Source organism: Exophiala xenobiotica (assembly GCF_000835505.1).
Source record: "Exophiala xenobiotica strain CBS 118157 unplaced genomic scaffold supercont1.5, whole genome shotgun sequence".
Taxonomy (NCBI): Eukaryota; Fungi; Ascomycota; class Eurotiomycetes; order Chaetothyriales; family Herpotrichiellaceae; genus Exophiala; species Exophiala xenobiotica.
Window position 1 is genome coordinate 2,372,874 of NW_013562490.1, and position 27,516 is coordinate 2,400,389.

General features: G+C 51.5%; 13 protein-coding genes across 14 annotated transcripts; 5 read left to right on the forward strand and 8 right to left on the reverse strand.

The window, feature by feature from the left end:
- Positions 1-139: 139 nt before the first annotated feature.
- Positions 140-3,529, reverse strand: PV05_08661 (uncharacterized protein). The gene is made up of 2 exons (XM_013458192.1): positions 3,015-3,529; positions 140-2,961 (listed from the first exon to the last, which is right to left on the reverse strand). The coding sequence occupies exons 1-2, from the start codon at positions 3,316-3,318 to the stop codon at positions 641-643; spliced, it is 2,625 nt and encodes an 874-aa protein (XP_013313646.1). The 5' UTR covers positions 3,319-3,529; the 3' UTR covers positions 140-640.
- Positions 3,530-3,647: 118 nt separating this feature from the next.
- On the forward strand, positions 3,648-5,119 carry PV05_08662 (uncharacterized protein). The gene has a single exon (XM_013458193.1). It carries the CDS (start codon positions 3,777-3,779, stop codon positions 5,046-5,048), a length of 1,272 nt encoding a protein of 423 aa, XP_013313647.1. The 5' UTR covers positions 3,648-3,776; the 3' UTR covers positions 5,049-5,119.
- PV05_08663 (uncharacterized protein) lies at positions 5,076-7,200 on the reverse strand. Its single transcript, XM_013458194.1, has one exon. The coding sequence runs from the start codon at positions 6,884-6,886 to the stop codon at positions 5,468-5,470; it is 1,419 nt and encodes a 472-aa protein (XP_013313648.1). The 5' UTR covers positions 6,887-7,200; the 3' UTR covers positions 5,076-5,467.
- On the reverse strand, positions 7,178-9,301 carry PV05_08664. Of its 2 annotated transcripts, XM_013458195.1 has the most exons (5): positions 8,670-9,301; positions 8,372-8,442; positions 8,106-8,286; positions 7,592-8,041; positions 7,178-7,540 (listed from the first exon to the last, which is right to left on the reverse strand). In XM_013458195.1, exons 1-4 carry the CDS (start codon positions 9,060-9,062, stop codon positions 7,607-7,609), a joined length of 1,080 nt encoding a protein of 359 aa, XP_013313649.1. In that variant the 5' UTR covers positions 9,063-9,301; the 3' UTR covers positions 7,178-7,540; positions 7,592-7,606. The 2 variants fall into 2 exon arrangements, with proteins under 2 accessions (XP_013313649.1, XP_013313650.1); XM_013458196.1 differs by having other exon boundaries at positions 7,178-8,041.
- A 289-nt stretch (positions 9,302-9,590) lies between these two features.
- Positions 9,591-11,341, reverse strand: PV05_08665 (uncharacterized protein). The gene is made up of 2 exons (XM_013458197.1): positions 11,059-11,341; positions 9,591-11,010 (listed from the first exon to the last, which is right to left on the reverse strand). The coding sequence occupies exons 1-2, from the start codon at positions 11,122-11,124 to the stop codon at positions 9,763-9,765; spliced, it is 1,314 nt and encodes a 437-aa protein (XP_013313651.1). The 5' UTR covers positions 11,125-11,341; the 3' UTR covers positions 9,591-9,762.
- Positions 11,342-11,440: 99 nt separating this feature from the next.
- PV05_08666 (fructose-bisphosphate aldolase 1) lies at positions 11,441-13,175 on the reverse strand. Its single transcript, XM_013458198.1, has 4 exons — positions 12,834-13,175; positions 12,669-12,779; positions 12,313-12,615; positions 11,441-12,262 (listed from the first exon to the last, which is right to left on the reverse strand). The coding sequence occupies exons 1-4, from the start codon at positions 12,939-12,941 to the stop codon at positions 11,702-11,704; spliced, it is 1,083 nt and encodes a 360-aa protein (XP_013313652.1). The 5' UTR covers positions 12,942-13,175; the 3' UTR covers positions 11,441-11,701.
- Positions 13,176-13,486: 311 nt separating this feature from the next.
- PV05_08667 (uncharacterized protein) lies at positions 13,487-15,588 on the reverse strand. Its single transcript, XM_013458199.1, has one exon. The coding sequence runs from the start codon at positions 15,396-15,398 to the stop codon at positions 13,659-13,661; it is 1,740 nt and encodes a 579-aa protein (XP_013313653.1). The 5' UTR covers positions 15,399-15,588; the 3' UTR covers positions 13,487-13,658.
- Positions 15,589-15,787: 199 nt separating this feature from the next.
- Positions 15,788-20,124, reverse strand: PV05_08668 (uncharacterized protein). Its single transcript, XM_013458200.1, has 2 exons — positions 16,833-20,124; positions 15,788-16,781 (listed from the first exon to the last, which is right to left on the reverse strand). The coding sequence occupies exon 1, from the start codon at positions 19,859-19,861 to the stop codon at positions 18,542-18,544; it is 1,320 nt and encodes a 439-aa protein (XP_013313654.1). The 5' UTR covers positions 19,862-20,124; the 3' UTR covers positions 15,788-16,781; positions 16,833-18,541.
- On the forward strand, positions 16,516-18,266 carry PV05_08669 (uncharacterized protein; the record flags this gene model as incomplete). Its single annotated transcript, XM_013458201.1, has 2 exons — positions 16,516-16,766; positions 16,844-18,266. The coding sequence occupies 2 exons, from the start codon at positions 16,516-16,518 to the stop codon at positions 18,264-18,266; spliced, it is 1,674 nt and encodes a 557-aa protein (XP_013313655.1).
- PV05_08670 (uncharacterized protein) lies at positions 20,092-20,807 on the forward strand. The gene has a single exon (XM_013458202.1). The coding sequence runs from the start codon at positions 20,313-20,315 to the stop codon at positions 20,622-20,624; it is 312 nt and encodes a 103-aa protein (XP_013313656.1). The 5' UTR covers positions 20,092-20,312; the 3' UTR covers positions 20,625-20,807.
- A 628-nt stretch (positions 20,808-21,435) lies between these two features.
- On the forward strand, positions 21,436-26,248 carry PV05_08671 (uncharacterized protein). The gene is made up of 2 exons (XM_013458203.1): positions 21,436-21,936; positions 21,987-26,248. The coding sequence occupies exons 1-2, from the start codon at positions 21,829-21,831 to the stop codon at positions 24,768-24,770; spliced, it is 2,892 nt and encodes a 963-aa protein (XP_013313657.1). The 5' UTR covers positions 21,436-21,828; the 3' UTR covers positions 24,771-26,248.
- On the reverse strand, positions 25,424-26,537 carry PV05_08672 (uncharacterized protein; the record flags this gene model as incomplete). Its single annotated transcript, XM_013458204.1, has 2 exons — positions 25,424-25,451; positions 25,501-26,537. 2 exons carry the CDS (start codon positions 26,535-26,537, stop codon positions 25,424-25,426), a joined length of 1,065 nt encoding a protein of 354 aa, XP_013313658.1.
- Positions 26,226-27,090, forward strand: PV05_08673 (uncharacterized protein). Its single transcript, XM_013458205.1, has one exon. The coding sequence runs from the start codon at positions 26,624-26,626 to the stop codon at positions 26,966-26,968; it is 345 nt and encodes a 114-aa protein (XP_013313659.1). The 5' UTR covers positions 26,226-26,623; the 3' UTR covers positions 26,969-27,090.
- The last annotated feature ends 426 nt before the right edge of the window (positions 27,091-27,516 follow it).

Below are 27,516 nucleotides of genomic sequence, written 5' to 3' on the forward strand. Positions count from 1 at the left end.
AAGTTCATCCACTTAGACGATGATGTTTTAGAAGGTTGTTCTCCTCCTGCATGTCTTTAAACAGCATTGCTGGTGGTCACCCAGTTTTGAGTATCAAGTAGTTTGCAAGGATCTTGTCTACAGATTGAAGGACCTGTAGCTGCCTTTTGAGCGTGGCCCTTGATTTGAGGGTTTGAAGTGATACATTGTCAGTGACCTTGGAACTCGATCAAGTTCTCATGCTACCTAAGGCAAAGAGACGCCCGGCCCATCCATTGGGGAAATACTCGTAGATCAGTGACTTAGCAGACCATCCAGTCACTGACTCGACCACTTTTGCTCCGTTTCGATCGCAGCGACCGACAACCCATGATGACAATTTTGGTTTGTCCACCCTTGACCAGACCAAGACCCCGTTCCAGTCGCAACTTTCACCCGACGATTTTGATGTGTTGTGTACAAGTACAAGTCGATAAAGAAAAGAGAAATCAGAAAACCCCTTCTCCCCGCAAAACGGAGACAGACCTGGTCAACAGAAACTTTTCGCTATCTTGCTCCTGCATTCGCCATGATTCCTTTTTGCGAGGAAGAGAACTTTCGACTCCACTAATAGAACAGAGGAGAGATATGATACCGGCATGCTTCAGGCAGACCAAGGGGTCTAATGGCCAGAGCCGTAGCTACCATTCCAACCTCTGCCACCACCATAACCACCGTAAGTGCCGAATCCGGTATTAGAACCATACCCGCCATATCCAGTATTCTGGTGAGCGCTTTGGTGGCTGCCAAAACCACCGCCATATTGAGGATAGCCACCGAAAGCCTGCTGACCCGATGGCTGAGACGGTGGGGGCAGTCCACCTTGTTGGCCAGGTAGACTGTTGACAGCAGATGTTGGACGTCCACCTTGCATCGAAGGGCTTGGACCAGATGCCTTGGTAGGATCATCACTTCCGGAGTGAGCACCATGTTGCTGAGTCTGTCCAAAACCAGAAGAAGTTCGGCCGAAAGGATCTGGGACACTCCCGAATGCGACGCTACCACTAGCACTTGGTGGAGCATCAGCAGGTTGAGCAGAACCAGTTCGCCCATATCCTGCTTCGCGACCGTAGCCGGTAGTATTGGCTGGGGAAGAGGAATGTTCATAAGAGTAACCCTGCTGGGGCTGGCCATACATTTTGGAATTGTATGCAGCTCCGTAGTGATTTTGACCATAGTTGTACTGGCTGCCATAGTAGTCGCTGTCCTGTTGTCCCTGTGCCTGTGCCTGTCGACGAGCATCATCAAACATGGGTCGGTTGGCTCCGTAGCGATGAGTCATCTGGTTCATGTAGTTTGCAGAATATTGAGGATATTGCTGATTGTAAGCATTGGGATAGCCATATCCAGGATAACCATGGCCTTGACTCTGCAAATGGCCAGAGTGCTGCTGAGTGGGGTGGCTGGGCATACCAGGCGCGGGAGTGTTCTGACCACTTCCTGGCGTGTCCTGTGCCATACCTTGTTGAGGGCGTGAGGTGGCATATTGGGCTTGAGTATCCGGGGCTGAGGTACCAAACGCATTGGCAGTGCGATGAGCGTCCTGGCCCTGACCATACCCTCCGTAGTAGTTGTATGCATCACGGCCATAGTAGGAGGCGTAGTCGTTCTGCGAAGCAGTTGCACCTGGTTGACCAGGGACCTGGTTCGAGAATGGTTCTTGATTTTGCGCTTGAACCTGTGCAGTTTGTGTCTGCTGACCAAATGGATCGTACTTCTGACTTTGTCCGTATCTGTATTGATCTGCGTAAGCGGATGAGGATTGAGGCGATGGTTGCTGCGCCTGTTGAGGAGCTGGCGGCAGACCTGGTGCTTGTCGTTGTAGCATTGGTTGGGTGTCTGCAGGTGCTTGAGCCTGGACGGAAGGAGTTGTTTGTTGTGCCTCGGAAAGAGATGGTGGCAGCGAGGCTCGTGGAGCAACAGGAGAGTCATCTGGAAGCTGAGTTCGAGTCTCAGGCTCCTCTCTATCCTCGTCCACATCGACGTCATCCGGTGCATTCATTCCCAACTTGCCAAACTGGACTGCTGCCTTCTCGATTGCTTGGTGACCTGGCATCACAACGGCCTCTTGTTGGTCCATCACTTTTCTTGCATAGCTGGAAGTCCGGCTACCTCCAGCAGTTGCCTTCAGCGCCGTGGCTGCAAAGCCGGACATGCCAGGTCGAATGGCTGGTCTGGCGTTATCGTGGGCGGCCAGAGGATCTTGAGTGCTTGCGACTGTGCTGGCAGCAGTTCCCGATGCAACCGGATGGGATGTGTCAGGTAGTTTCTCCAGGTTCTTCTCTGTAAGTTCATCCTTTCCAGGTGTCAATTCCTTTCCTGTGTCGGAGTGAGGCGCAGATGGTAGTTCGCTTGGTCCAACTTCGCTCGATGCTGATTCGATGGGAGGAGGTAGAGCTGGCTCGGTTTGGGCTATCTCAGCGACAGGCGCAGGCTCGGGTTCAGCTGCTGGCTCTTCGGGTTTCGCGGCAGGAGGTGGTGGTGGTGCAGGAGCCTGCTTGGGCGCAGGAGGTGGTTTCGCAAACAATCCAGCCCATCCGCCTGGTTTTGCAGTGGCAGGTGCCGCACCTGAGGCCGGCTTGGGCTCTTCGGTTTGTAGAGAGTTCAATGAGTCTTTGCCGGGTTCATTTGCCCAATCGTCGTTGGTAGCGGCATTGTCACCATTTGTCGGCACAGTGTTCCAGCCAGCAGCAGTTTCCGCACCTTGGGCCGGTGCACCAGTGTCCCATCCATCCGTCGCTTTGGTGTCCTTAGTACCATTTGTGTGAGCCACTGATTTGGCACCGCGGCCGCCTCTAGCACCGCGTTCTGCGCCACGACCTCTTCCGCGACCTTCAAAGCCACCACGACTACGACCACGAGCGCCAGTTTCTGCTGTTGCGGTAGGGACTTCCTTCGGTTTTGGGTGCTTCTTCTTCACTTCACCCCACTGAGAGATCGTACCTGTAATGTACAGTCAGATGTAGTCCACAAGGTTTAGCCGTAGAGCTTCTCACCAGATGAGATCCGGTCAACAGCTGCATTCACATCGCCATCTGTCTCGTTGAGCGCATAGACAAGATCTTCATCACTCCAGCCAGGGCAAATCTCTCTCAATAGGGGCAATTGGTCGCCAAACTTTCTCTTGAGTTCACCAGTTTCACCCTGGTCTTCGAGCGATGTTGGAGGAATGTTCTCTTGCTCATTGTCTGCTCTTTGATGTGTTCTGCCGGAATTTCTGCCCCCTCTGAAACCGCCTCTACCGCCTCTGAATCCGCCCCGTCCTCTTGTACCGCTACCGCGGACTTGGACTTCTGCCATTGTCGTGTGGATCGAGTATGTGGGAGACTGTTAGGGTAGGGAGTAGAGGACAGTGAGGTAATGTGACAGGCAGGAAGGGAGAAAAGGAGGATGAATTAGACTCCTGCGAGCAAGAGGAGCTGAGTCCCTGTGAAGAAGCGTCTTCAATGCGGACTGAGAGTAAGATGAAAGCAAGAAGACGACGAGGAGTGTTATGTTGACATGGGGATTGTGAAGGCTTGTAAGAAGGCCGCAGACAGCAATAAACCAAGAATCTCTGAGCCTGAAAGGCGCCAAGCTTGTCACAAGTGGCGTCCCTCGCAGCTCAGCTCAACCCAAAGTCACTCCATCATCCATGTCCGCGGCTACACAGTCATTGTGATGCGCCTATGACATCGTCGCCGGAAATGTCAAGAAGCAAGCTCTCAAACGCAAACGCAAACGGATGAATGTTTGAGTGAGGCTTCATTGAGGCCAAGATGAGGCTCACGCCTGCACTTTCAGTGAGGAAACTGCTCGCTCGATTCCAGCCGCCGTTTCCTCCACAATCTCCTCGCGAGTCGAAACAACTCCTCAATGTCCTCGAATCAGCCTTCCAAAAGCACCTAGACGATGCTCATCCTTCGCCGAGGGCGGTTGAATCGAAGGTGGTCAAGGGCAAGGATTGGATACCTGAACCTGCACAACGACTCACCCATTCGACTCACTCGCATCTCGACAGCATCCTCAGTCACCCTCTGTTGAAACGGAGGTCCCCCTCGTTCGTCCCTCCACACAGTCTATCAGCGACTGCAGTTGCAACATTCGATGCGGCGTTGACTGGAAAGGGACTGGATCGTCATCTCGTTCAGTTTTGTACTTTACAATATCTCGAAGGCTTGGAGAAGAAGGAAAACATCCCAGAAGATGGCAGACTCGGGCCTAGACTCGCCAACTGGTTCACTACAATGGACGAGCAAGAAAAAAATGAGTTTTGGATCAATAACAAATCGCTGAAACCCTTGGTATCCGTGATGTATGCAGATGGTCTTGAGGCAGCGGTATGGCAATGGCTGCAGGCTCTCTATGAACGGCAATTCTCCTCAAACACTTTCCCTTGGACGAACGATGTATCCGATGCTGGAGTCTACCTTCTAGCTGAAGACAGACTGGTTGCGGCAATGATATCGGAGACGATCGCCAGAGGATCTCTGCAGGAGGCGGCTGAGCTCTACGTTCAAGCCTGCAAATACCGTCACGCAAATGGGCAGACTGGACGACCATTGAAATGGTCATGGCAGCGACTTTCGATGGCCATCCTAGGTCGGCGTAAGAATCACGGTATCCCAGCCGGTCTGTATGAAGGATTACTGGCAAATGGCCTGTCTTTTCATTCCTCAGGCGTGGACCACACCTTTGTTCGACTCTACCACCCCACGTCGCCTGTAGCATCAATGCTTTGCTCGAAACTTCAAGCCTCCACACTCGGCGACTTCTCCGAATGGCAGCGAAAGTCATCTTTCAAGAAGTCGGCCCGGAAGGTATTCCTGGTCAATCTACTCGACGCTGCACAGATTTCACTAGATCAGAACCGGCCTGCAGACGCTCGGTATATTCTAGACTGCGCAGAACGTGAATACCCCGACTTCCTATCCAGTCAAAAAGAAACAAATACGAAGAAACGACTCGAACTAGCACAAGCAGCGATGCTAATACGGAGGCTGGAGGTTCGCCGACCATTGCAGTCGTCGACCATTCCAATTGCAGCATGAATGAATCCGTAGTCCATAATAATGATACCCTGTTTGATGCACATATAGTACAATGAAATGTCCCAAGTTGATTCCAGGAGTCATCCAATACCGATAGGCGGATCTTTCACGACATCCCCCGAAGGCACCACAATAGCATGTTGAAACCTTGACCTCGCCGGGCTCCCAATGCTTAACGTCAACATCCCAAGTCTTTTGTCGGTCTCGAAGAATGTCCAGATCATACCATTCATAGCACCATATCTTGCCTTGAGGACTCCTGCCCAATCCCGTTTCCGACCTCGCCTATCCATAATGACCTTGACTCCAGTGGCCATCCTTGCATCCTAGCTTCCCCTGCCCTTCCCACTTTCAAAATGTCATTCCAATTGCCATGGTAGTGAGTGTAGATATCCCATATCCAGGTTCCACAGTCACGTTCACTGCTTCTCCAGCCTCATCCACTCGGCCGCCATATCATGACACCGTCCAAGCCTGTTCCCACCGCGCCAATTCTTCTCATCGTCAGCGCGCGGATCATCCCAGCGCAGACCGACCCCCCAAATCTTGTCCATGGGCGAGCCTTCGACAAACGTCCTACCCTGCCCTAGCTTGTGATACACCTCCCTGAGTTCCGGATCGGCCTCGGCACGCGCGATACTCGCTGCAACGACCACGTGTAGACTCGCGCGTGTCCAGATGGCGTCGTTGAATCCTCTCGTTCGGCGACCGATGGCCTTTTGATCTCTCGGGTTCGGCGAAAGGATGCAGGAGGCGATTGTGCCCGCACTCATTCCCTCGTAGTCAATGTCGATCTCGACTTCCACATCCACATCCACATCCTTGTCGTTCCCATCCTGATCCAGATCCTTCTCCTTGTCCTTGGTCGTGACCTTGACTTTGAATTTCTTCTGTCCATCTTTCTCTCCATCCCTCGGTTTCTGTCCCCACCCGCCGTACTCGAGAATGTCATTGCAAAACTGATCAACCACACTCGCTTCCAAATCGGAGGTATCGAATTCGGAACCTTGGATCATGCGTTCAAACAACCATCCCTTACACGCCATCATGAACTGCTCGCCGCACACAAAGTCATGCCGACTCATCAACTGCGTGCTCAGCGCGCTGCGGCTCGGGTGTGCGATCTTGGCATCATCGAGCTGCGGGATGAGCAGGTCGATTGCGCGCCCACCACTGAACGGGACGCCGACGTTCCAATTCGATAGCGGGCCGCCCCAGAAGAGGATGTGTGTTGGTGTGATGCGGGTGCTGCGGACTCGTGTTGCTTCTTTGTAGCTTTGAGCTCGGTCAAGGTTGTGGGTGTATTGGTTGTTCTGACGGATGTTGTTGTAGTTGTTGGCACGCGCACCGCGGCTGGAATGGGCAGGTTTCTCGACTCTACCATCGCGGACAGGAGAAGCTGATGGCGAGTAGACGCGCTTGTCTGATTTGATGTTCTGTCGGCCACCTGCTGATTCGGCTGAGCGCTGCCAGGCTTTCAGGCCCGCAGCCGTACTGTTGTTGCTCTTGTTCGTATTCGTAGTGGTGTTGGTGTTGATGTTAATATTTCGTCCACTCGAGCGATGCTTGTTGTTTCTCTCATTGCCACGTGCGCTTGATGTTTCAAAGGCATTGCGGCCTCTGCGACTACGACGGGATCGATTCGAGCTGTGAGAGCTGTCGGACCCACGTCGGCGGTGAGAGCGTGGTGAAGGCGAAGAGCCAGGGGCACCCTTGGCAGCCGTTTGGAGTGATGCAGCGAGACGTTCGATCTCTTCGTTTTTGGTGGTGGCAATTGTTGCTTGATACGGTGTATCGCGGGAGCTGCGTCTCATACGCTGGTGTTGTTCCGCAGACATGGGTGCTGGTGTTGTAGATCGAGCTTAGATTTGTGCTGAAGTTGTCAAGATGTGAAACACTCTGGTAACCAGAGTTGGTTCCAGTCAATCCTCAGATGTGGTGAATGTGGGTTTGGTTCAGAGCTTTAGTGTGACTGTCAGAGTGCAAGATGTTCAGAATATCCTGGCAAACAGTTCTCCAGAAGCTGAGACTATGTAACGTAAGACTGGGAGCATCAAGATCGGTTGTGGGAAAGGTCGAGATGGTTCATGAGGAAAAGAAGAAGGAAGGGGAAAACGGTTAGGAATGCCTTGTTTTCCCACTGAAAATGCTGCTTGTACCAGATCAATACCAAGGTCCCATTTTCTTTGATATACCTTGTTCACGAGGACCATTGAGTCACAGTCCTTCATTGATTGAAAACATGGGGAGGCGGTCAAGACTCACTGAATCTTGCCAGCAGCAAGGCATCACCTCGCGAAAGTCTAATAACGAGAATGCGATCAATAGACTTACTATTGTTGCGATCTATTCCTTCAGTGTGAGCGGCCAGAATATCAAAGGTGATGTGCCTATCCGTAAAGGCGCGAAGATGGCAAGATGAAATAGCGCGGATCAATGATATCCCGATCTTTCAGTCCATAAAAGACAGTTCTGGCGTGTCTGGTAGGTGTCTGATTCTGGGTATCAATATTGATCCATACGGTACCAAACATCTTTATTACCCATGACTCACTGTCTCAGATCTTGGACGATTCCTCTTCCTGCTCGGTGCCCTTCTTCGCATCCATTTTGGCCTTCATTCCCCCAATCATCTCCTTCATCTGCTCATCAGACCAAGACGAGCCGACCTTCTTAGCTGCCTGCACAGCTGATCGCTCCCCAATCCTCTTGATCCACTTGTCGACGCCAGGGAATTCACTGAGGTCAATGTCCAAGAATAGCGGCGCCCCTTGCACCCAGGAATAACTCGCCATGTCGGCGATGGTGTATTTGTCCCCAGCCAACCAATCTGCTTTGGACAGGCGAATTTCGAGCACCGAAATCAATCGCTTGGTCTCATCAATGTACCGCTTGATTCCGTAGGCCGAGTAGACTGGTGCCATTGCGCGGAAATGGTTGGCTTGTCCTTGCATAGGTCCGATGCCGCCCATCTGAAACATCAACCAACTCATCTATGATCAAGAAGTCAGCGCCCAATCATTATGCACCGCGAACCCAGAAGAGAAGGTGGCTTACCATCTCGTAGTACTCGTCCGTCCCGTACTGGTATGTGAAGTTCTTCTCCTTATCATACATATCCGTGAGATACAACATGATCGCCCCGGACTCGAAAACGCGCAGATCTCCATCCTTCAATGCCGGAATCCGTCCGTTCGGGTTGATCTCGATGAACCATGGCTCTTTTTGCTCGTTTTTCCTGTTCATCTCATCTCATCAGTTCCCCCGCCTGTCACGACAACACAGATCCTAGTGAGCCATTGAACGCATGGGGAGGCACATACATGATATTAATCGCATGAGTCTCGTACTTCAAGCCGAGCTCTTCGAGAAGGATGGCGGGTTTCAGGCCGTTCTACCCACTCATTAGCATTGCCGCTCCGATCAGGCCAAAACCGAAAACGATGCAGGCAGTTGTCTGTGGAATCGAGCAGTGTGCAGCCGTCGCTCGTGCACTTTGATTGTACAATGACAAGCTAGCGGGCAATACCCGCGCATAAGTGACAAACCAGCTTCTCAAGAACCTCGAACAAAAAATACAGGCGAACTCAGAAATCAGGTGGGAGAGAAGGCAAGACGTACCGGCGTCCCAGCAGTGTAGTACTTCAAATCATTGTACGGCGGTGCCATTTTGCTTTTGCGTTTGCTTCTGCTTCTGTCGGTTTGTGGTGTAGGATCGAGTCGGAGGTATCGTCTATGTCCCTGGATGTTGCGCGGCGTCTGAACCTCGAACCGTCGAACTCCGAGTGTTGTGCAAGGTGTATGAGTGGCTGTAGGTGTAGCTGAGGTTGGTGATGAAGTTGAACTGTAGTTGGCCTTAGAGACAACCCCACCGGACTTTATATTCCATCTAAATCCAGGTCCCGTGCAGGACGATCCGCAAAGCACAGCTCTCGGGCGAGAAGCACCTGCATATGCCTGATATCTACAGGCCGACCCACGGCCAATATTAGTAATGACGTTTGGAACTTGCATATTCAACTCGTGAAGTGGCTCGTATCCTTTACCCCCTTCACCTCCAACCCAGGAATTTCCTAGGTTGGCGTACTCGTACCGGCCCTCAACTACCGACCAAGGGACTATGCTGTGATGTGCTGACCATATTGGATGGCTGTGATCCAAGCCTTACGATGACCTGCTTATCTAGCCCTGACATCGTTCACGCTCACCATGAAGCCCCATTGGAGACAACACTATGCTTCAACCAATCTTGTGGACGCCTCGAAAAGTTTTAACGCGACAAGGGAAGTGGACAATGCTCCAGCACTCCAGCTAGCTAGATGCAGCTTCCCCTGAAATCAGCTTATTAAGCAATACGATGACGGCCAGGCAGCTACTTCCGATCGGCTTCCATTGGAAGGATTCCGATGGTGATTCGGTGCTTGAGCTCGATGAGAAAAGCACTTCGGATGAAATTTTGGGAGCCGGGCAGTTGTGGTTCCGAGTTGATGATCAGGGATGGCCTTTCCTTCCCAGAAGTCGCCTCGGGAAAGCCGTCAGTATACACATGATGGGTCGAACTCATAACGATAAAACATCATACGGTTCGTATCTCGGAGCACTCAAAAGCTAATAATACAACTCCAAGGTCCGTGGTTCTCTGCTCTTCTAGTCCCTTTGCTTGCTTCTACCACGATGGCGCAGGTCGTCATTGATGCGTCCTCAGTCCTCCAGCTCAACCAGCTTTGGCATTTTGGTTCGTGCTGACTCTGCTCACCGGTGCAGACGTACCATCTGGATTCTCACCCAATGCCAGAAGTCCTTCCTGATGGAACGGCTTCTTCGCCCGATCAGCCTTCTGGTCATCAAATCTCCAAACTCCAGCTGTTTTGTCGGGGGCAATACCCTCCCAGCTACTGAGACCCTGGTTGGTAATCACCTTGACCAGATTCTGGAAGGTGACTTCCAGCTCGTCCTTGGGGTTGGCCTGTGAGAAGAAGACTCTCTCCCACTCGCGCTTTTCGTCTTGTTCCTTCTTGCGCAGAGCTCGTTGTGCATTTTCAATCCTGGACTTGAAGTGCGATGTGGCGTCCATGTCTCCTTTCTCGATACTTCGCGCGACATTACTCCACGCCCTTCTGCTCTCGAAGACATCTTGCTCTTCAGTTGGAGCAACATTCAGCTTGGCCAACTTGACGTCGCTCGGTGTGAAGGTAGCAATTTCTTTCGCTCTCTTGCCCTCGCCCTCTTTCAGTGTGAACGTTTCAGACCATTGTCCATCTGCAGAAAAAATGGGATTCTTTTCGGACCCTTCACCTTCCTTCCACAATGCCGCTGTGAAGCTGTTCTTCTTGCCTGATAGCCAACCTCTGCCAGCGAAATCTATCTTGGAGATATAGCCACTGCTTGAGACGATATGGATGAACTTGCCCAATTCGACAAATGGCGCGCCGTAAATGAGATTCTCGATATGCAATGCGGGCAAGGTGATCAAGTATGTCTCAGGCTTGTCGCTTCCAGGAGGATAGAGGGTCAACAGCGCGTGTCCAATCTGCTTGACGTGGATTGTCCTACTAAAACTGGCCTTCTGTCCATTGTATCCTTGCAACCGTATGCGATACTTGTCATTGGTGATGCAGTAGGCGGTGACCGGAGGATGGTGACTGACTTGTTCGGAGACCAGGCGAGTCTGGCCAAACTCATCGTCCCACGATCCCAGGAACAGTTCACCCAGGAAAGGGTTCAGCGGTTTCTTCTCTGAGCCCAGCTTCTCTGATCTGGAGCAATATTGTTGTTTGAGTGTATTGAGGAGCCATTTCAGCACCAGTAAGGCGCGTTTCGCAGGATCCCTCTCTTGTGTGGGCGCCACGAACAACGAGGTGTTTTCAGCCCAGTATGCGGAGAACTCGACCAGGGATTGAGTCGAGAGGATGAAGGCAGGGGCAGTCAAGGAGGAGAGATCACCGTTGAAGGAGGCAATGGACTACAGACGTCAGTAATAACCCACTGCTATAGATTGTGCTGGGCTGACCTTGAGGAAAGACGACCAGGACCCTTTACTCTGGCTCGGCACCGCGCCACCCTCAACTTCAGGCATATTGATGCCGCGTACTACAGATTGATGGAGCGGACAGAGGAGAAGGGACCGAGACTGGCTCGGATACAGAGGTTGAGGCTGCGGGAACTACAAGTTGGTATGAGAAAAGGCGATGATCGTCTGGTTTTCTAGCGAGCGAAATGAAATGGGACGCAAAGAATGCAGCAAGACCAAGATCCAAGATCCGAGTCTGTTCGTCCATGAACAATGACTGCAACACTTGCTTTTGGTTGGTGGAAGGCGCAATTCCCAATATTTCGTCAATCGGTGACGTATTGCCGAATCGAGCCACCTTTTGAGATCTTGCCCAGTGCGGGGCCACGAGACAGTTCAAGCGTTTACAAGGAGACGTGGGAGAACAAAGTAGCGACCATAAGGCAGGATGAGCATCGTGGGTTGGGCTTTTCCTAGTGATATATTGGGCTATTGCTCTGCTGATACTCGCTTATACCTCATACTGCCTTGCATGCGCGCGTCCAGAACGGAGAACAGCATCCATCTCTCCCAAAGAGCACGCACTCAACCCCTTCCATAGGTTGCAAACAGACTTTTCTCGGCCTGCCGTAGATCTCCCTTCTTACAATTGATTGGCAGTGTTGAAGTCCTTGAGTGCCTCAGCCACACGTGCACTCATGGTTTTCTCACCCTCTCGCACCCAAACCCGGGGATCATAGTATTTCTTGTTCGGCTTGTCCTCGCCCTCAGGGTTGCCAACCTGCGTCTTGAGGTAGTCGTGCTTGTTGATGACGTAGTCGCGGATACCCGTGAGGTAGGCCCATTGCAAGTCAGTGTCGAGGTTGACTTTGACAATACCGTAGCTGATGGCGTCGGTGTATTCTTTCTTGGAAGAGCCGGAGCCGCCGTGGAAGACAAGGAACACAGGTTTGTCGGATGAGGTGCCCTCCTTCTCCTTGACATATTTCTGATGTTTGTCAAGAAGTTCTGGATGGAGACGAACATTGCCAGGCTTGTAGACACCGTGGACATTGCCGAAGCCAGCGGCAATGGAGAAGTATGGTGAGATCTTCTTCAAGGTGGTGTAGATCATGTGGATGTCCTCGGGTTGAGTATACAGGGAGTTGTTGTCGACGGACTCGTTGTTGACCCCGTCTTCCTCACCACCCGTAATACCGATTTCCTGGAAACTGTTAGTATACATCCTGGCACACCAAGCTTTCCACTTCTTACCATCTCCAGCCATTGTTTCATGGGAGCCGCCCGCTTGAGGTACTTGGCAGTTGTCTCAACGTTCCAGTCAACAGCCTCCTCAGACAAGTCGATCATATGAGAAGAGAACAAAGGCTCGCCATGTTGCTTGAAGTATGCTTCATCGGCGTCCATCATTCCGTCAAGCCATGGCAGAAGTTTCTTTGCGCAGTGGTCGGTGTGCAAAACGACTGGGATGCCGTAGGCGGGAGCAACACTTCGGATGTAGTGAGCTGCGGCGACAGCGCCGGCGATCGAGGCTTGTTGCTTATCGTTCTTGACACCCTGTACAGAAGCTCAGTCCACACTCTTTTTGCAGAATAACGCAGTCCACGAACCTTGCCCGCGAAGTAAGCAGCTCCTCCCTGGGATGTCTGGAGGATAATCGGAGCATTGGCGTCTCGGGCAGCCTCCAAAGAGGCAACGACGGTTGACGAGGACGTCACGTTCTGGTGTTCGAGGTCAGTACGCTGTTCGCAGTCTGCTTGCTGCGGAATACTCACGACGGCCGGAATGGCGTAGTTGTTCTCTTGAGCGTGCTTGAACAGAGCCAGGACATCGTCACCGACAATGACACCCTCCTTGCGAGACAGAACGTCCTTGACACCCATATTGACTGTTGCTTGGTGGGGCTCACAAAGTGAGTATGGTCTGGGGGTTGGCTGGAAGTTGAAGAAGCCGTACGGAGAGGCTAAGCTATGGATGAAGAGTAGATCAGATGTTTCGACTGCAAGTCCAAGTTGAAAACCGCAGAAAGACAAGGTAATGAATAGAAAGAAGAAATTTGGTTGCCGGGGTTGAGCATGAAGAGCAAATGGATATCGGTGGGATTGGAGACATGGAGGGGCACATCATGGCAGCTTTTTAGAGTTGATCGCCGAATAAGGGACTAATTAGGGCGGCAACGAGCATCAACTTTCCGATGCCCTCATTGATGGCCCATTCCTCCGGTTTCTCCCTGGTTTCTTGTCGGTTTTGACTGGCTTCTCCATCCTCTCAGAAATGCTGTACGGAGTATGAAGCGGGAATTCACGGAATCATCCCCACGATTGAAGAGCTAGCCGTGGCAATGTCCCACTCCGCAAGCCCAGAGAGCTTTCCCAGCCTCGGTAGCATTAGTCCGAACAAGCTAGCTGTGGATGGACACATGAGGTATCAGGAGTCGAATATATTGCTGCCATATCTACACATGTAAGGCTGACTCGCTACCCAAGTTGTCACGGGAGTACAGCAAGAGAAACAGCTGCTAATGTTCAAACATCTTGCTTTGTATGTACCTGCCGCATCCCGTCAACAGCAGAAGCAATTCACCGCCATCAGAAGGAACTTCATGCCATTCCATCATCACCAGGCCTTTCCAGCTCGTAGAATAAAAGATAGACCTCGCGTTGCATGGACAAGACGTCTGATGTACGTGCCTCCTTGATCTTATCATCAGAGATACGCCACCATCGATCATTAGACTTCTTTCGTCGGCGAAACTTGCCTGGGGATGCTTCTTGCGTCCGGATCTGGGGCTTGGATGCTTGAGTCTCGGTTCTCTGGACTGGCGACATGCCTGCATCGTCAGTCGGTGCGCGAGATGAAGGAGGCCCGCCATATTCCTCTCCTTTTGAACTGGGTCTGCTGTTCCCTGTCAACAAAGAAGTCATCGAGGACATGCTGGACTGTGCTTGCGAAGGACCGACTGATGTGTTCGCCCCATTAGACTGGATAGCGTCGATACTCGGGCTAGGTGTCGTCGAGGGAACGGCACTGGGGCTCCTAGTTGCATAGGCGCTGAACGCATCAGGAGTTGAAAACGGAGGATATAGGTGATTTCGTCGAAATGACTCGTAGTGCCCGCTGTGGTGGCTCCCTTTGTGGCAGACTACACCTAGCAGTTTATACCATTTTTCATTCATAAGCCCTCCGAGGCGCAGCCGCTGGGTATACGAGACCTTGGCCATATTTTTGGTCGAATAACTCCCCGGATCGAAGACCGACCTGGAGAGATGGATTGCAATGACCTTCGGAAAGACCGTAATACGAGTCGACTTCCGAATCTTGCATTTTGGCGCCAGGTTCGAATCTGGAAGAGTGACACCTTCTGGTGCTTTTTCGGGATCTTCCTCGAGAGCCCGCTCAATTTCAATAATATCTTTCTCTAGATCTGCTCGATCTTTATCTGCCGTTGCCGATTTTAGTTTCTTATTTTTCCATTCCAGTGCATGTTTTAGCCTGCATTTGTCGCATTTGAAGTCGTCAATCTCCTCACTCTTGAGGAGAACGTCGAAACAATGATCTAGTGAAGTTGAACTTTTCTGTGGTACATTCAATGTCAATGAAACAAAAGTGGTAACGCTGGGTTTCGTCCTGAATCCGCACCGCATACACTGAATTTGTGACTCGATACGTCCCTCGAATGGAAATCCTTCGTTGGTGCCCACAGACACTTCGGACAATGCTGGCCTTGAGTCTGCCGCCTTCGACTCTGTAGCCTCGCCATTTTCGGTCTGCTGCGTATCCGCAGATCGCAGGCGTGCTCGTTGTGCAGCATGATACTCATCGCAAAGTCGTTCGAGGACAATCTGTAGGAACTCCTGTGCATCTTGCTGGTTTCGACTGATTCGAGTCTGGAATGCTCTTTCCAATGCTTCTATCATCGGCCGGGCGCTGATAGTTTTCTTGTAGATCGGACGCTCATTCAGAGCATCAAGCATGTCCTTCAAAGCCTTAGTGATCGGACCCTTTTGCAGGTTCACCACCTTGTCCGCTTTCTCACCCTTCCGCAGGACCGGTGGGGCCGATTCGTATATTTCTGGTCCGTCAAGCTGTCTCCGATGCAGTTCTTTTATCAGGTATATTCTCAGGTCGCCTAAACCAGCTAAAGCTTGCAGAACCGAGTTGATGAAGCAGTCATTCGCAGGGTTGGACAGACCGATGATGGTCCTTTTGCGCCCATCGTTAGTGTGGTAGGAGTTCTCGCCATCGATGAAGAATGTAGGCCCGAAGACGTAGAAGGCAGCGATTGCAGCAAGTGAGGCGCCAGCCGCATAGGCGACAACGGTTGTAGGCTTGTCAGGCATTCGGAGTAATACTGGATAGCAGGCCCAAAGCCATGGTGCTCGACGGGCTTCACCGTCACGACATGTCCCGGGGACTCTGTCGACGCTTCGCTACAGGGTGAGGACTCGAAGGCCGCAGTCTGCGACCAAATGTTTGACTTGAGAGGAACTGGGTCGCAAAAGATGTACTTTCTCTGACAAGCTCAGTCTGATGGAAACAAACGCCTTTGATGGATGCCTTAAGCGACAGGGCCAAGGTTCGCCAGGCCTAGTTAGCGAGGCCGAGGCTAACAGTCACTCGCCCACAGTGCACACAGTCATCGGCAGAGCCGCCATCTCGACAGGACCTTCCAACTGGTTTTCTCTCTTACCTTTGTCGCGCTGACCATCCATCATGTATCATACGGCACAGCTTCAGTTCTCGAATACCCTAATGGCATATTAGGCTTCACTAATCGCACAGCGTGCAGACTCGGCTAACTCTCCTCTACCATCTACATCTCGACCTTACTCCTAAGTATTGCGCGTTGTAACTTTCGCGACCTCTTGGGCTAGGCGCTAGACCCTCCGCGACTTAGTAGGTCAATAAGAGACCTCCGAACATGATTATAACATTGTTAGGCACAGGATGTGCCTTTGAGATGTTTTCGCAAGATTGTTGGCTTCGTCAATGCGGACACAAAGCAAAGCCAACCTCCTGCAGGAGTCAAAGATATCCGAGATGGTGGAAAGCCTCCGAACCGAAAAGGAAGAAAGCCTCCGGTCGAAAAGGCATCCGAATATACATTGTGACTGTTGTCTGCATTTGCAGCACCCGTAGAATCTCTTTCGAAATCGTTAATGCCACTGTGATAGGTGTGACCTTCTGCATCTCTGACTTTCATTGCTTCCTTACCTCGCGGCTTTGAGGTTAGAATCCGCGAACTGCCTTGACGCCCTGCCGGCCCATCAACCTCGTAAGAACGGGACCTGAATCGTTCACTACGCCCTGCCCCCATTGTCGTCCTACTAGAGGCTGAAAGCGTCGCTCTAGAAGAGAATGGATACACCGGAAGAAGAGAGGCAGGAATCGGGGTCAAATCCGCGTTCGGAGATAGACCTCTGCCGTGACAAGGCGGAGCTCAACTCCAGTCCCGACATGGACAAAGACACAGTCACCAAGGAGGCCGACACGGCTGTATCAAAAGATGTACAGGCCTCGACCAAGCCCACAACGACTGGATCGAGGAAAGGGCTGCGGTTCTGGATGATTATCGTCGCGCTCAGCTTCACAAGTCTGCTTACGGCGCTGGAAGCAACCATCACATCCACAGCCTTGCCTTCAATCATCGCGGAGCTCGGCGGCGGCGACTTGTATATATGGGCCGTCAACGGATACTTCCTAACCATGTAAGTCCAAGAAGTCTGTCTTACAGTCAGCTTGTCCCACCGCTACATGAAGACGGTGTTACTGACCTCCATATTAGGACGTCATTGCAGCCCCTTTACGGACAGCTGGCGAATGTCTTCGGACGTCGGTGGCCAACGATTGCCGCAACAACAGCTTTCGTCTTGGGTAGCGGTATTTGCGGCGGAGCCAGCAACATGGCAATGCTCATCGCTGGTCGTGTGATCCAAGGAGCCGGCGCAGGCGGCATCGGCATGCTCATCGAGATGATTATCTGCGATTTGGTCCCTTTGCGACAACGAGGTAACTACTTGGCCATCGTCTTGGGCCTGGTTGCTCTCGGTACGGCTCTTGGACCATTCTTCGGTGGCCTCATTGTCAATTATTCCTCATGGCGATGGGTCTTTTACCTCAATCTTCCTATCGGCGGTGTCGCCGTGGTACTGCTCGTTGCCTTCTTGAAGGTGAGATGGAACAAAGACGCCAACCTCGCCACCAAACTGACCTCGATTGACTGGGCTGGCAATATTATCTTCATCGCAGCCATCAGCACGGTCCTCGTTGCGCTGTCCTGGGCTGGCGCCGTGTATCCCTGGTCATCATACCATGTTCTTGTTCCTCTGTTGGTTGGCTTGGTGGGCCTAGCAGGCTTTCTTGCATTTGAAGGTTCTCGTTTCGCTCCTCAGCCAACCATGCCGCTGCATCTGATGTCGAACCGTACATCGGCCACCGCATTCATGCTCAGCTTGATGCACAGCATACTCACCATGTGGCAAGTCTATTTCCTCCCTGTCTATTTTCAAGGTGTCCTCGGGTCATCACCCGCATACTCGGGAGTCCAACTTCTGCCCACTATTCTAGTACTGATCCCGTTTGCTGCAATGGGAGGGATGGCAATGTCCAAATTCGGCCGCTATCGACCCGTACATAACGCAGGATTTGCGTTGCTGGTGATAAGCTTCGGCCTCTTCGGCCTCCTCGATCAGAATACCTCCACAGGCGCTTGGGTTGGCTACCAAATCATAGGGGCTGCCGGGGCGGGCCTTATTATTGCAACTTTGCTGCCTGCAGTAATGGCGCCGCTCTCAGAAAGCGACACAGCACTTGCCACATCGACCTGGGCCTTCTTGCGCAGTTTTGGACTGATCTGGGGCACTGCAATTCCTGCAGCCATATTTAACAGCCGCTTCGACGAACTTGCGACGGCGGTCATAACAGATCCCGTCATCAGAGCGCAACTGGTTAATGGCCAAGCATACGGCCATGCAACAGCTGATTTTCTCAACACACTCTCTGCTTCCACTCGCGGACAGTTTATTGCAGTATTGACTGAGAGCCTCCGCCGGACATGGCAGGTTGGGATCGGGTTCGCAGCACTGGGGTTTCTGCTTGTGTTTTTGGAGAAAGAGTGTCCGCTCCGTCAGGAGCTTGAAACTGAGTTCGGCATGGAAAAGGAGGAGAACAAAAAAGGGACCTTGGAAGGAGGAGGGGTCGCTAAGTAGACTTGCTGCTAAGGATTCCGGCCGATTCAGCGGTGGCCGCTGTATGGCCTTCCTCGATCCTCGCGATGATCGGATAACGGGATGGTATGGAACTTCTCTAGAGACCCTCGACTCCGAAATGGTTGACAAGGTGTGCGACTAAAGGGAAGACGTAGTTTGATTATCTTTCGTCCTTTCGAAACGTTTTCTCACAGGACTTGAATTTGACAAACGGACACTCATGGTCGTTTCTGACAATAATGGTTTCAAAATGGGCGAGAACAGTCTCAGCATCTCTATCTGGGCAGCATAGCTTCGAGATACTTCAAATTGTCTCTGAACGACTTCAGTGTTAATCTGCCAGATGTCCCAGGATCGCCTGTCGTCTGCGTCATGGCAACATGTAGAAGATGAGATAGATCCGCAGTGTCTAATAACCCCTTAGAGCGCGGGGTCTGTCCGGAGAGACCAAATTCTACCGGGAGGCCTAATAGGCGTTCGAGACGGTCGAAATGATGCTCAATAATTTGGATGATGATTCTGGCGTACAAATGTCCCTTTATTGAAGAAAGGCCAGCCACTTGAATTCCAGGTATTTCTTGAAAGAAGGCGCGGGTGTCTTCCAACCTAGATAGAGTATCATGTACACGGCTAAAGATCGCGTCGTAGAGCTCCAGAAGCAGGAGGTAGCTTGACAGAAGCATCAGCACGACTGGTGTGCTCAAGGGCCTCAAGTCTGTGAAGGGTGGATGTATAGGCGGCAATGTCCCCCTTTGCTCGAAGTTTGAATCTGGGATTCCAGAGTTCGAGACAGAGGGCAGGTCCGCCACTAACTTGTTGGCAGATTCGTTTGACGGTGATGACAACGAATGCAAGTTTTCAAGAATAGTAACGAATCGGGAAGTGGTTTCTAGCATCCCGGCCACGGGGGTTCTGTGAGTTCCATGCAGCTGATCGAGACAATGCTGCGGTGCATTCACAGGTCCCCAGGTGTATGAATCGATGCTGGATATCTGCCTGGCGATGTCTTCATTCAGTCGTGATAGCGCCGTGAGTGTGTCTGCAGGTCCCGACGTCTCCGATGATGGTCCTTGTCCATGATCTTTGGCAATGGCCAGCTGACTAAAGTCGTCCTGGGGGCGTTGGGGAGGTTCCATCAACTGTTCAACTTCGAAGAGGCCATCGTTAGCTGGCAGTTGCAGCTCAAAGGCACATTCTGCGTTTGTCTCGAATGTCGAGTTGAGTGCCGGATTTTCGAAATCGGTAGTAGTCAAGTTGGACGCATCTGGAAGATGGTCCCGGTACGCATCTAAGCACGTAGGAGTCCACAGATCAAAGCATGCTTCCAGACCCTCCGTCATTGATGGTAAACCTGGAGAAGTCGAACCCATATGAATGACTTTAGGTGCCGTGTTTCTTGTCCTGATGGATCTGGTTCTTCGTTGGGCCATGCCTGTTGTTCGAGGCCGTCCCAGGGGTCGAGAACTGCTAGTAACGCATTGAACCCCAACTCTCAGACATCTGGCGCATGGCTCACTATCGTCGGCCTGGGTGTTCCGTGGACAACGCAGCTTCTGACCTCTGCAGCGGTCACACGAGGACCGTTGATGACCCATGTTCGAGAGGCACTGATTGAGGCGTTGGGCTTCTAAAAGGCGGAAGTACAGGACGACGTTGCACCGCGTAAGCGTGGCCAAGACCGACCAGTGAGGTAGGCATCGAGGGAAGGAGCGTACAAAAGCGGCGGCATCTACCGCCAAATTCGGCGGGAAATTTTCATGAAGAAGGGCTCTATCAGCCCCTTTACTTGGGTGCTTGGGTATTCCACTCCGACATGAAAGTAGTTGTCGAACAGTATAACCCACAATTGCACTTCAATACCAAGAAATCAAAGGAGAATTGGAAGAGGTTCTCAAAAACGTCCGGTATATAAGTATTGAACATGTGGGGAGTACTTCGGTACCCGGATTGGCCGCCAAACCGATCATTGACCTATCGGTGGTCAGTGAAGCAGAAGACTTACCGGCAGCGATTGAAGCGTTGACAGCCAGAGGAGGCTATACGTATATGGGCGAAATGGGCATCCCGTATCGACACGCATTCCGAAAGCCAGGAATACTCCCTGCTCGAAATCTGTACGTCTCTCTAAATGGCTACCAGTCCATCAGAAACCACATCGGTGTGCGTGTGATTTGTCGCAAGGATCCCGAAGTCCGGGAGGCCTATGGCAGAGCAAAATTGGAGCTTTCAAGACGAGACTGGGAAAGCGTCGATGAACATTGTGAAGCTAAGAATGACATTCTCGCATGGGTGTTGGAAAAGGCGGGCATCAGCAGCGAAGAACGGGAGCAAGCAAGGCGGTTGAATACGGCAGCATAAATGTCTTGTGCAGACATTCTCCTCTTTCGCTCTCAGCAAGTTTGACCACGGCCGTCTGCTCGGTGGCATTGACTTCATGGTATGAACTGGGGCACTACGTACCGTCCCCAAACTGTGGACAAATGCAGTGGGGGAGAGTTGTTGGGAAATGTTGTGTCGTGTGAGAGTGGATGCTGTGCGGTCATCGTAGGTATCCTGCTTGAAATTTCGAGTATGTCCTTTTTCCTCATTCGTAGCAGGAGTTTCTGCTCGTAGAAGATGCGCTCTGCTCGCTCAATTCCAATGACCTCTTCAGGTGTGGGTCTGTGTTCCTTCTGTACATCTTCAGTGACCAGAACCGCCTTTTGTAAGACATGTGCTGACATGTCACGACATTGTAAAATCGAAAGTGAGCGATCTCGATGACGCTGGTCTCAATGGGCAGGAGAGCGAGCGATGGAGCGACAGTGGGGGAAGGAATTGACACCTGGCGAATGAGGCGGCAACCGATGGGTGCCCCATGGCTCAGTGGATCGGGAAAATATGCGGCATCACGCAATGTCGATGGGGGGGGGAAGTCTTGAGCCCTTTAGTCGTTCCCTTATGTAACGCCAGTTGGATGGCGAGGATGGATGTGGAGGGATCGGAGGACCAGATCGCACGACGGGTGAAAACGAAGCGAGTGGTGAGGGCAGGGTCTGCTTAAGACTGAAACTGCGCCACTAACTACGCTCGTACCATAGTAGATTGCTGCTCAGGCACGGTCAAGGCCGATGAAATGGTCGTGCATTGGTCCTCGTATTCCGTCCTTGGTCCCTGCATTTTGGCCTGCATTGGGGAATTTCAACACAAGCAAAAAGCCTCATGGCATGGGAGCATTCGAGAATAAACCCTGCAGCCACGCGCCCAATATGAAACACCTTCTTCTCCTGTCCTTTTCTTCTGTCGTACTTCTACATGGAATTTTTCCTATCTGATAACAGCAACAATCCGCCCGATTTCTTTTCTTAGATCTCTTTGACGTCCCTTTGTCCCTCGCTAAAGCCGACTAGAACCAGCCCTCGCTGCTACGCTCTTTGTCCTCGTTCGAACGCGGTCTCCTCAGATTTCTCGTGGCACCAAGGTGGTACACACACGTTCTTTTCTGGACTGTTAAAATATTATGAGGAGGACTTGGTGAAGGAGCTTTCTTCGGTGTCAGAGTGCAGATGCAAGAGCCAGCACAATGTCCGCAGCCAAAGCAGTTTATCCTCGACAGACCTTTGCTCCAGACCCCAACCTGTCAACTGGAGAGCAAGTCCTACAGTTGGTTGCAAATCCATTTCAAGCTTCGGTATGTCCTTGGTCAGGCTTCTGTATCATTGTTGTCACTAACTTTTGCAGATTCAATACAATGCCTTCTGGGCTTCCCTGGCTACCTCTCTAGGATTCAGTGCTGCCCTCGCCCTCCTATTCTGTTTTGTTCGACCGAGGAACAATATCGTGTACGCCCCACGATTGAAAAATGCCGATAAAGACCATGCTCCTCCTCCGCTGGGGAAGGGTCTGTTCAGCTGGGTCAAGCCCGTCAATAAAGCCAGCGAAAGTTTCCTGATGGAGAAGATTGGCATGGACGCAGTCATTTTCCTCAGGCTTACCCGCATGCTCCGCAATATCTTCCTAGTCCTTGGACTGGTCGGAATAGCCATTATGATACCGGTAAATGTAACCCTGGGGAGCAAAGGTGCGAGTAGCGGATCTTCCGCGTTCACGGTCATGACACCCTTGTTCATCTGGGGCCGCGGATTGTGGGCTCAAGTGGTTCTCGCATGGTTCATCGATATTGTGGTGATGTACTTCCTCTGGCACAACTACCGCCGTGTTCACCGATTGCGACGTGCCTATTTGGAGAGTCCTGAATATCAAAAGAGCCTACACTCACGAACAATCTTGATCCGGGACATTCCGACCAAGGCTCGAAGCAATGAAGGCATAGCTCACATTACCGACGAAGTCAACCCAACAGGAATCACACCCAAAACCCGAATCGAACGGAATGTTAAAGTTCTGCCAGAATTGATCGAAGAGTATGAAGAAAATGTCAAGGAGCTCGAGTCTGTCCTCGCCAAGTACATGAAGAACCCTGATCGACTACCTGCTCGGCGCCCAACCATGAAGGCGCCTCGAAAATACAAAGGTCAGACAGTGAATGGCAAGGTCGATGCTATTGAATATCTGACGGATCGGATTCGAGCCCTTGAAATGGAGATTAACGACGTACGAGAGCGTGTGGATAGTCGCGATGCTCTGCCGTATGGCTTTGCCACCTGGGATCAAATCTCTCAAGCCCACACAGTCGCTTTCTCAGCACGCGGCAAACGTCCTCAGGGTACCAAGATTCGCTTAGCACCACGGCCGAATGACCTCATCTGGAATAATTTGAAGTTGTCTCGGGCATCAAGACGCAGCAAGCGTTTCGTCAACGGCATCTGGATCGCGGTCTTGACCGTCATCTGGACACCTATTAACGCCGGTATTGCCATTTTCTTGTCTAATTTATCGAATCTGGGTCTCGTCTGGCCACGTTTCAGAGACTCACTCAACGCGCATCCCGCAGGTTGGGCGTTTGTCCAAGGTATCGCCTCTCCGGCCATCACCTCGCTTGTCTACCTTGTTCTTCCGATCATCTTTCGACGCCTTCAAATTCGTGCTGGAGATGTTACCAAGACCGACCGAGAACGACATGTCCTTCGAAATCTGTACGCCTTCTTCACATTCAACAACTTGATCATTTTCTCCATCTTCTCCGCTGTGTGGCAGTATGTAACAATCGTGATCGAGTACGACAGGCAAGGTAACGACACCTGGACTTCTCTTAGAAAGGGCAATTTCTTCTTGGTTATCACCACCGCCCTATGTCAAATTTCCCCTTTCTGGGTCACCTGGCTTCTTCAACGCAATCTTGGTGCTGCCATCGATTTGGTTCAACTTTGGCATCTCACATACGTTTGGTTCGCCCGAACTTTCATGGCGCCAACACCACGGCAAAACATCGAATGGACAGCACCTCCAGCCTTCGAATATGCCAGCTATTACAATTACTTTCTCTTTTACAGCACGGTTGCATTGTGCTATTCTACCCTTCAGCCGATCGTGCTGGTCGTGACGGCACTGTATTTCTCCATTGATTGCTTCCTCAAAAAGTATCTTCTCATGTATGTCTTTGTCACGAAAACCGAATCTGGAGGACAGTTCTGGGTCACTCTGTTCAACAGAATGGTCTTTGCGGTCATGCTGTCGAACGTCGTGATTGCAGTTGTGGTCAAAGCCCGGGGAACCTGGGCCCTCGTCGCCGCAATCGCACCACTGCTTATCATCATGATCGCATTCAAGTGGTATTGCATGAAGACATTCGATCTAGACTTGAAGTACTACGCTCGTGGTGGCATGCAGGATCAAGAACGCCTCGCTACCGACGGCAAGACGCACAAGGCTGAGAAGATCTCGTCTCAATTCGGACATCCAGCTCTTTATAAACCGCTGGTGACTCCGATGGTCCACGCGAAGGCGAAGCATCTGCTTGGCGAGATATACCGTGGCCGACTGGATTCAGAAGGCGGGCAGTCTTTTGCCTTCTCAGACATTGCCATGCAGCCTATTGCTCAGAACAAGCCGCCCCAAGATGTACCCTTCGAGATCGTGCCCGAAGCACAGCAAGATTTCCAATTCTACAAGAACCGAGCCGACTTCCGCGAAGAGGCGGGTGACATGGTGTCTGAACGGAGTCAGACGCCAATATCATTCATGGGCAAAGAAAACTACGAATCGCGTCCAAACTCCAGAGGGGCGAGTCCACCTGCTCCTCCTCATCCGCCTCAAGAGTACCGCGGCGTACCGCACCGTAAGCAGTTCGACCAGTCCCATGTGCCGAGTCAGTTCAGGACCGAGCCTCGTCGGAAGTCAACTGAAGAAGGAGACTTGGGCATGCGTCCGCACGGGCCTTACACGGATCCGTATGATGACCGGACAAACTTGCTTCACGGTGTTGGAGATGTTCGGACGCCGACTGGAGAGTTCATGTCCTTGGATCGCTGGCGGACGCCGGCCGCCAGTAGAAATAGCACAGGTGTGAATACACCGGCCGACGAGTTGAATTCGGGGTATGATTACTTTAGGGGCATGCGATGATGGTTGTAAATATGTTCTAGGTGGAGAAAGTGCTCTGATCTGAGCCAATGCATTTTCCGGAGTTCAATAGAAAAGGAAATGGGTCTACGATGACATGAAAAACCGGAATGATGACGATAAGATGAAATACTCGACTTCCAACTGCCAAACCACGGTTTCATTTATGTTAAGCTGTCCAAATGCTGTTTCGACAAGAACCTGCCCTAGATATCACATTCCGGCCCTGTCAACCTATCTTACTATGGTCTGATGGGTAAATCGTGTAATGAAACTCGCTTAACCGGGGTGCAAAACAGCGGCCGCTTGAATCGTCGAAGCAGCAGTTGGCATCGCATTGAACAGGAGGCCCTCCTGCCACACAAATTGTCCTCGCTGCTGTTTGTCGTCGAATGGCACCCTAGCGCCAAGATACACGATTTACCCATGGGACCATAGTAGACATCACACTCCGGCCCCGGGAGCCTAATTTAGTGGCCTCAAATGTCTCCTTAACATCCTCGCCGAGGCGCCCAGCACCACAGCATTGATACATTACAGCTGTCGACAACACGTCTCTGCAGAGTTACCTCCCCTTTTTCTGGTATTCCCAGACGCGCTGCTTTCAGTTCAGTGTCCTTTCAATACTCATGGTCATTCCTTTTGAGCATTGTACGTTATCGCGTGTCGCTGGCAATGGGTCGACTTTGATCAAGTCAGCAACAATCCATGCTGCTCGCAGTACACCTCGTACTTGAACCGACCGGCTCTGAAGCAGTGGAGGCACACCCCTCCCATGGCCTTGAACACATCTTGCAGCATCTCGGCATGATTCACGTCGATGTATCTCGGCTTGAAATGACCACACGCCCTCAAGTGGCCGTCTGGCATCGACTCTCGCGAATTGTCCATCGACTCCATGTCATACAGGTAGCACGAGAACAGCCTCCCGATAAAGGTCATCAGGGGGGTTTTTTGCTCGGCATTCCACATTGCGGATTTGCTGATGACTTCCTGCATCCATCGCTGATCGTGCGGGACGGCGTCGCATTTCTCGCACCACCATTTGTCTCCTTCGGTTGAACCACTGTGCGGTTCAGGGTAGAAGACTGCCGGGAGGCTTTTGAGAAGGGCTGAGCGTAGACGGTGACTCTCCTTGTCGAATTCCGCGAAGATGTCGACAGGCAGTAGTTGTATCATTTCAGGGGAAATGAAGTACGGAAGATCCTTCGCTACCAACCACCACATCATCTGCCTTGAAGCTCTGGTGAAAAGGGGATCGAGATTGAGCAGGTATGAGATGGAAAAGATGGTGCCCAATGACTCTATCTTCGGAATCGCGGAGACGTGGTTTTCTGCGATATGTTCATCGAGGCGTTCAATGATGTATGTTGGAATGCCGCCGTGATACATGTACTTGTCCACATGGATTGCCAGGGTTTTGAGATGCTTGAGCCTTATCTTGGACACGACTTGCGGGTCGCTGAATATCTGCGCGTGCACGATAAGCATGAAGACGAAGAAGCCGAGTTCGTAATCTTCATCGACGGCCAAGGGAGAGCTCACTGTGAATTTCTTGTCTGATAACCCCCAGTTCGCACCGAGAAGAGCTTCGAAATACTTTGAATGTCTTTTCAGGGCCTGACTTGAGACGCGAAGAAGGCGTGCGTCTGCATCGTTGCCGACTTTAATGACCATGTCCCCGTCGTGCACAATGTCAAGCACGTCACCATCAGATTTGCCAGGGTTGACCATTTGTTCGAGAACCGAGGTATTCTCCGAGTCAGTCATAGTGATGGGATTGCTCAAAGTGTGAAGCTATTGGGTGTCTGGTGGCTCTGATTGAGTTGAAATGTCCAGCACGCAGGAATCAAAGAATGGTTAGGAGGGAGATACATTACGGAAGAAGAGGTTTAAAGTCTGCCTGGAACGGCAGAGAAAGGCTTCAACTCAGTGCCTGCAACTACAGAAGCAGTCTTCGACAAAGAAAGTGGCCAGGAAGGCATCTCGGATTGCTTCTTTGTAGAATGACTGCCTCACGTCGAGGTGGTGGAAGTGAGGCAGTTGTTCACCTCCTGTGTGACTTTGGGGAACTGCCTCAGATGTTAATTATCGCCGCTGAACTTGACTCTAACCCTGCCATTTTGGACTGCCTCTGCTCCAAGCATGATGTCTTTTTGGGCCAACATGAAAGCGAATTTGGGCAACGGCGCCTGGCGTGATGCTTGGTGCCCTTCTTCGAAATAGGCGATCAATCGACATCTGATAATATATCATTTCCGAGAAGGTATGAAGCGAGCCCTTAACTATTGTAACCTGGAAGGTGTTTCGCAGGAAAATGTAGAGGTAGCTGGACAGGGGCAACCAAGTATGGAGCGTCAGTCCCTACAGGGTGAGAGTGGCGAGGCTTAACTTGACGAGGCTGGGCAAGGCTCTGTTTTCAGGAGCTTCAAGAAACCCGACTAATACAGAGTACAATTACTAGTATTATTCTTTGTCCCGTTCATGATTGCTTGCTTTGGCATCTTGAAATTGAGAGCTTCTTACCCTTCGTACGAGGGAATAGTGTAGACCCAATGCCTCTAAAGTGGTGTATTCATTCATGATCCATGCACTTATTCCTTTCGAACCTTTATCCGAACCTGTTCAACCCGTGTGATGTTGCATTCTACAAACTTCTCTTACATAGTATACCTGAAGTCTGGGTGCTCCTCACCAAGCTGATATTGCTGATCCCGCGGTAGTTGCCGCAGGTGATCTCGCTTGCCTG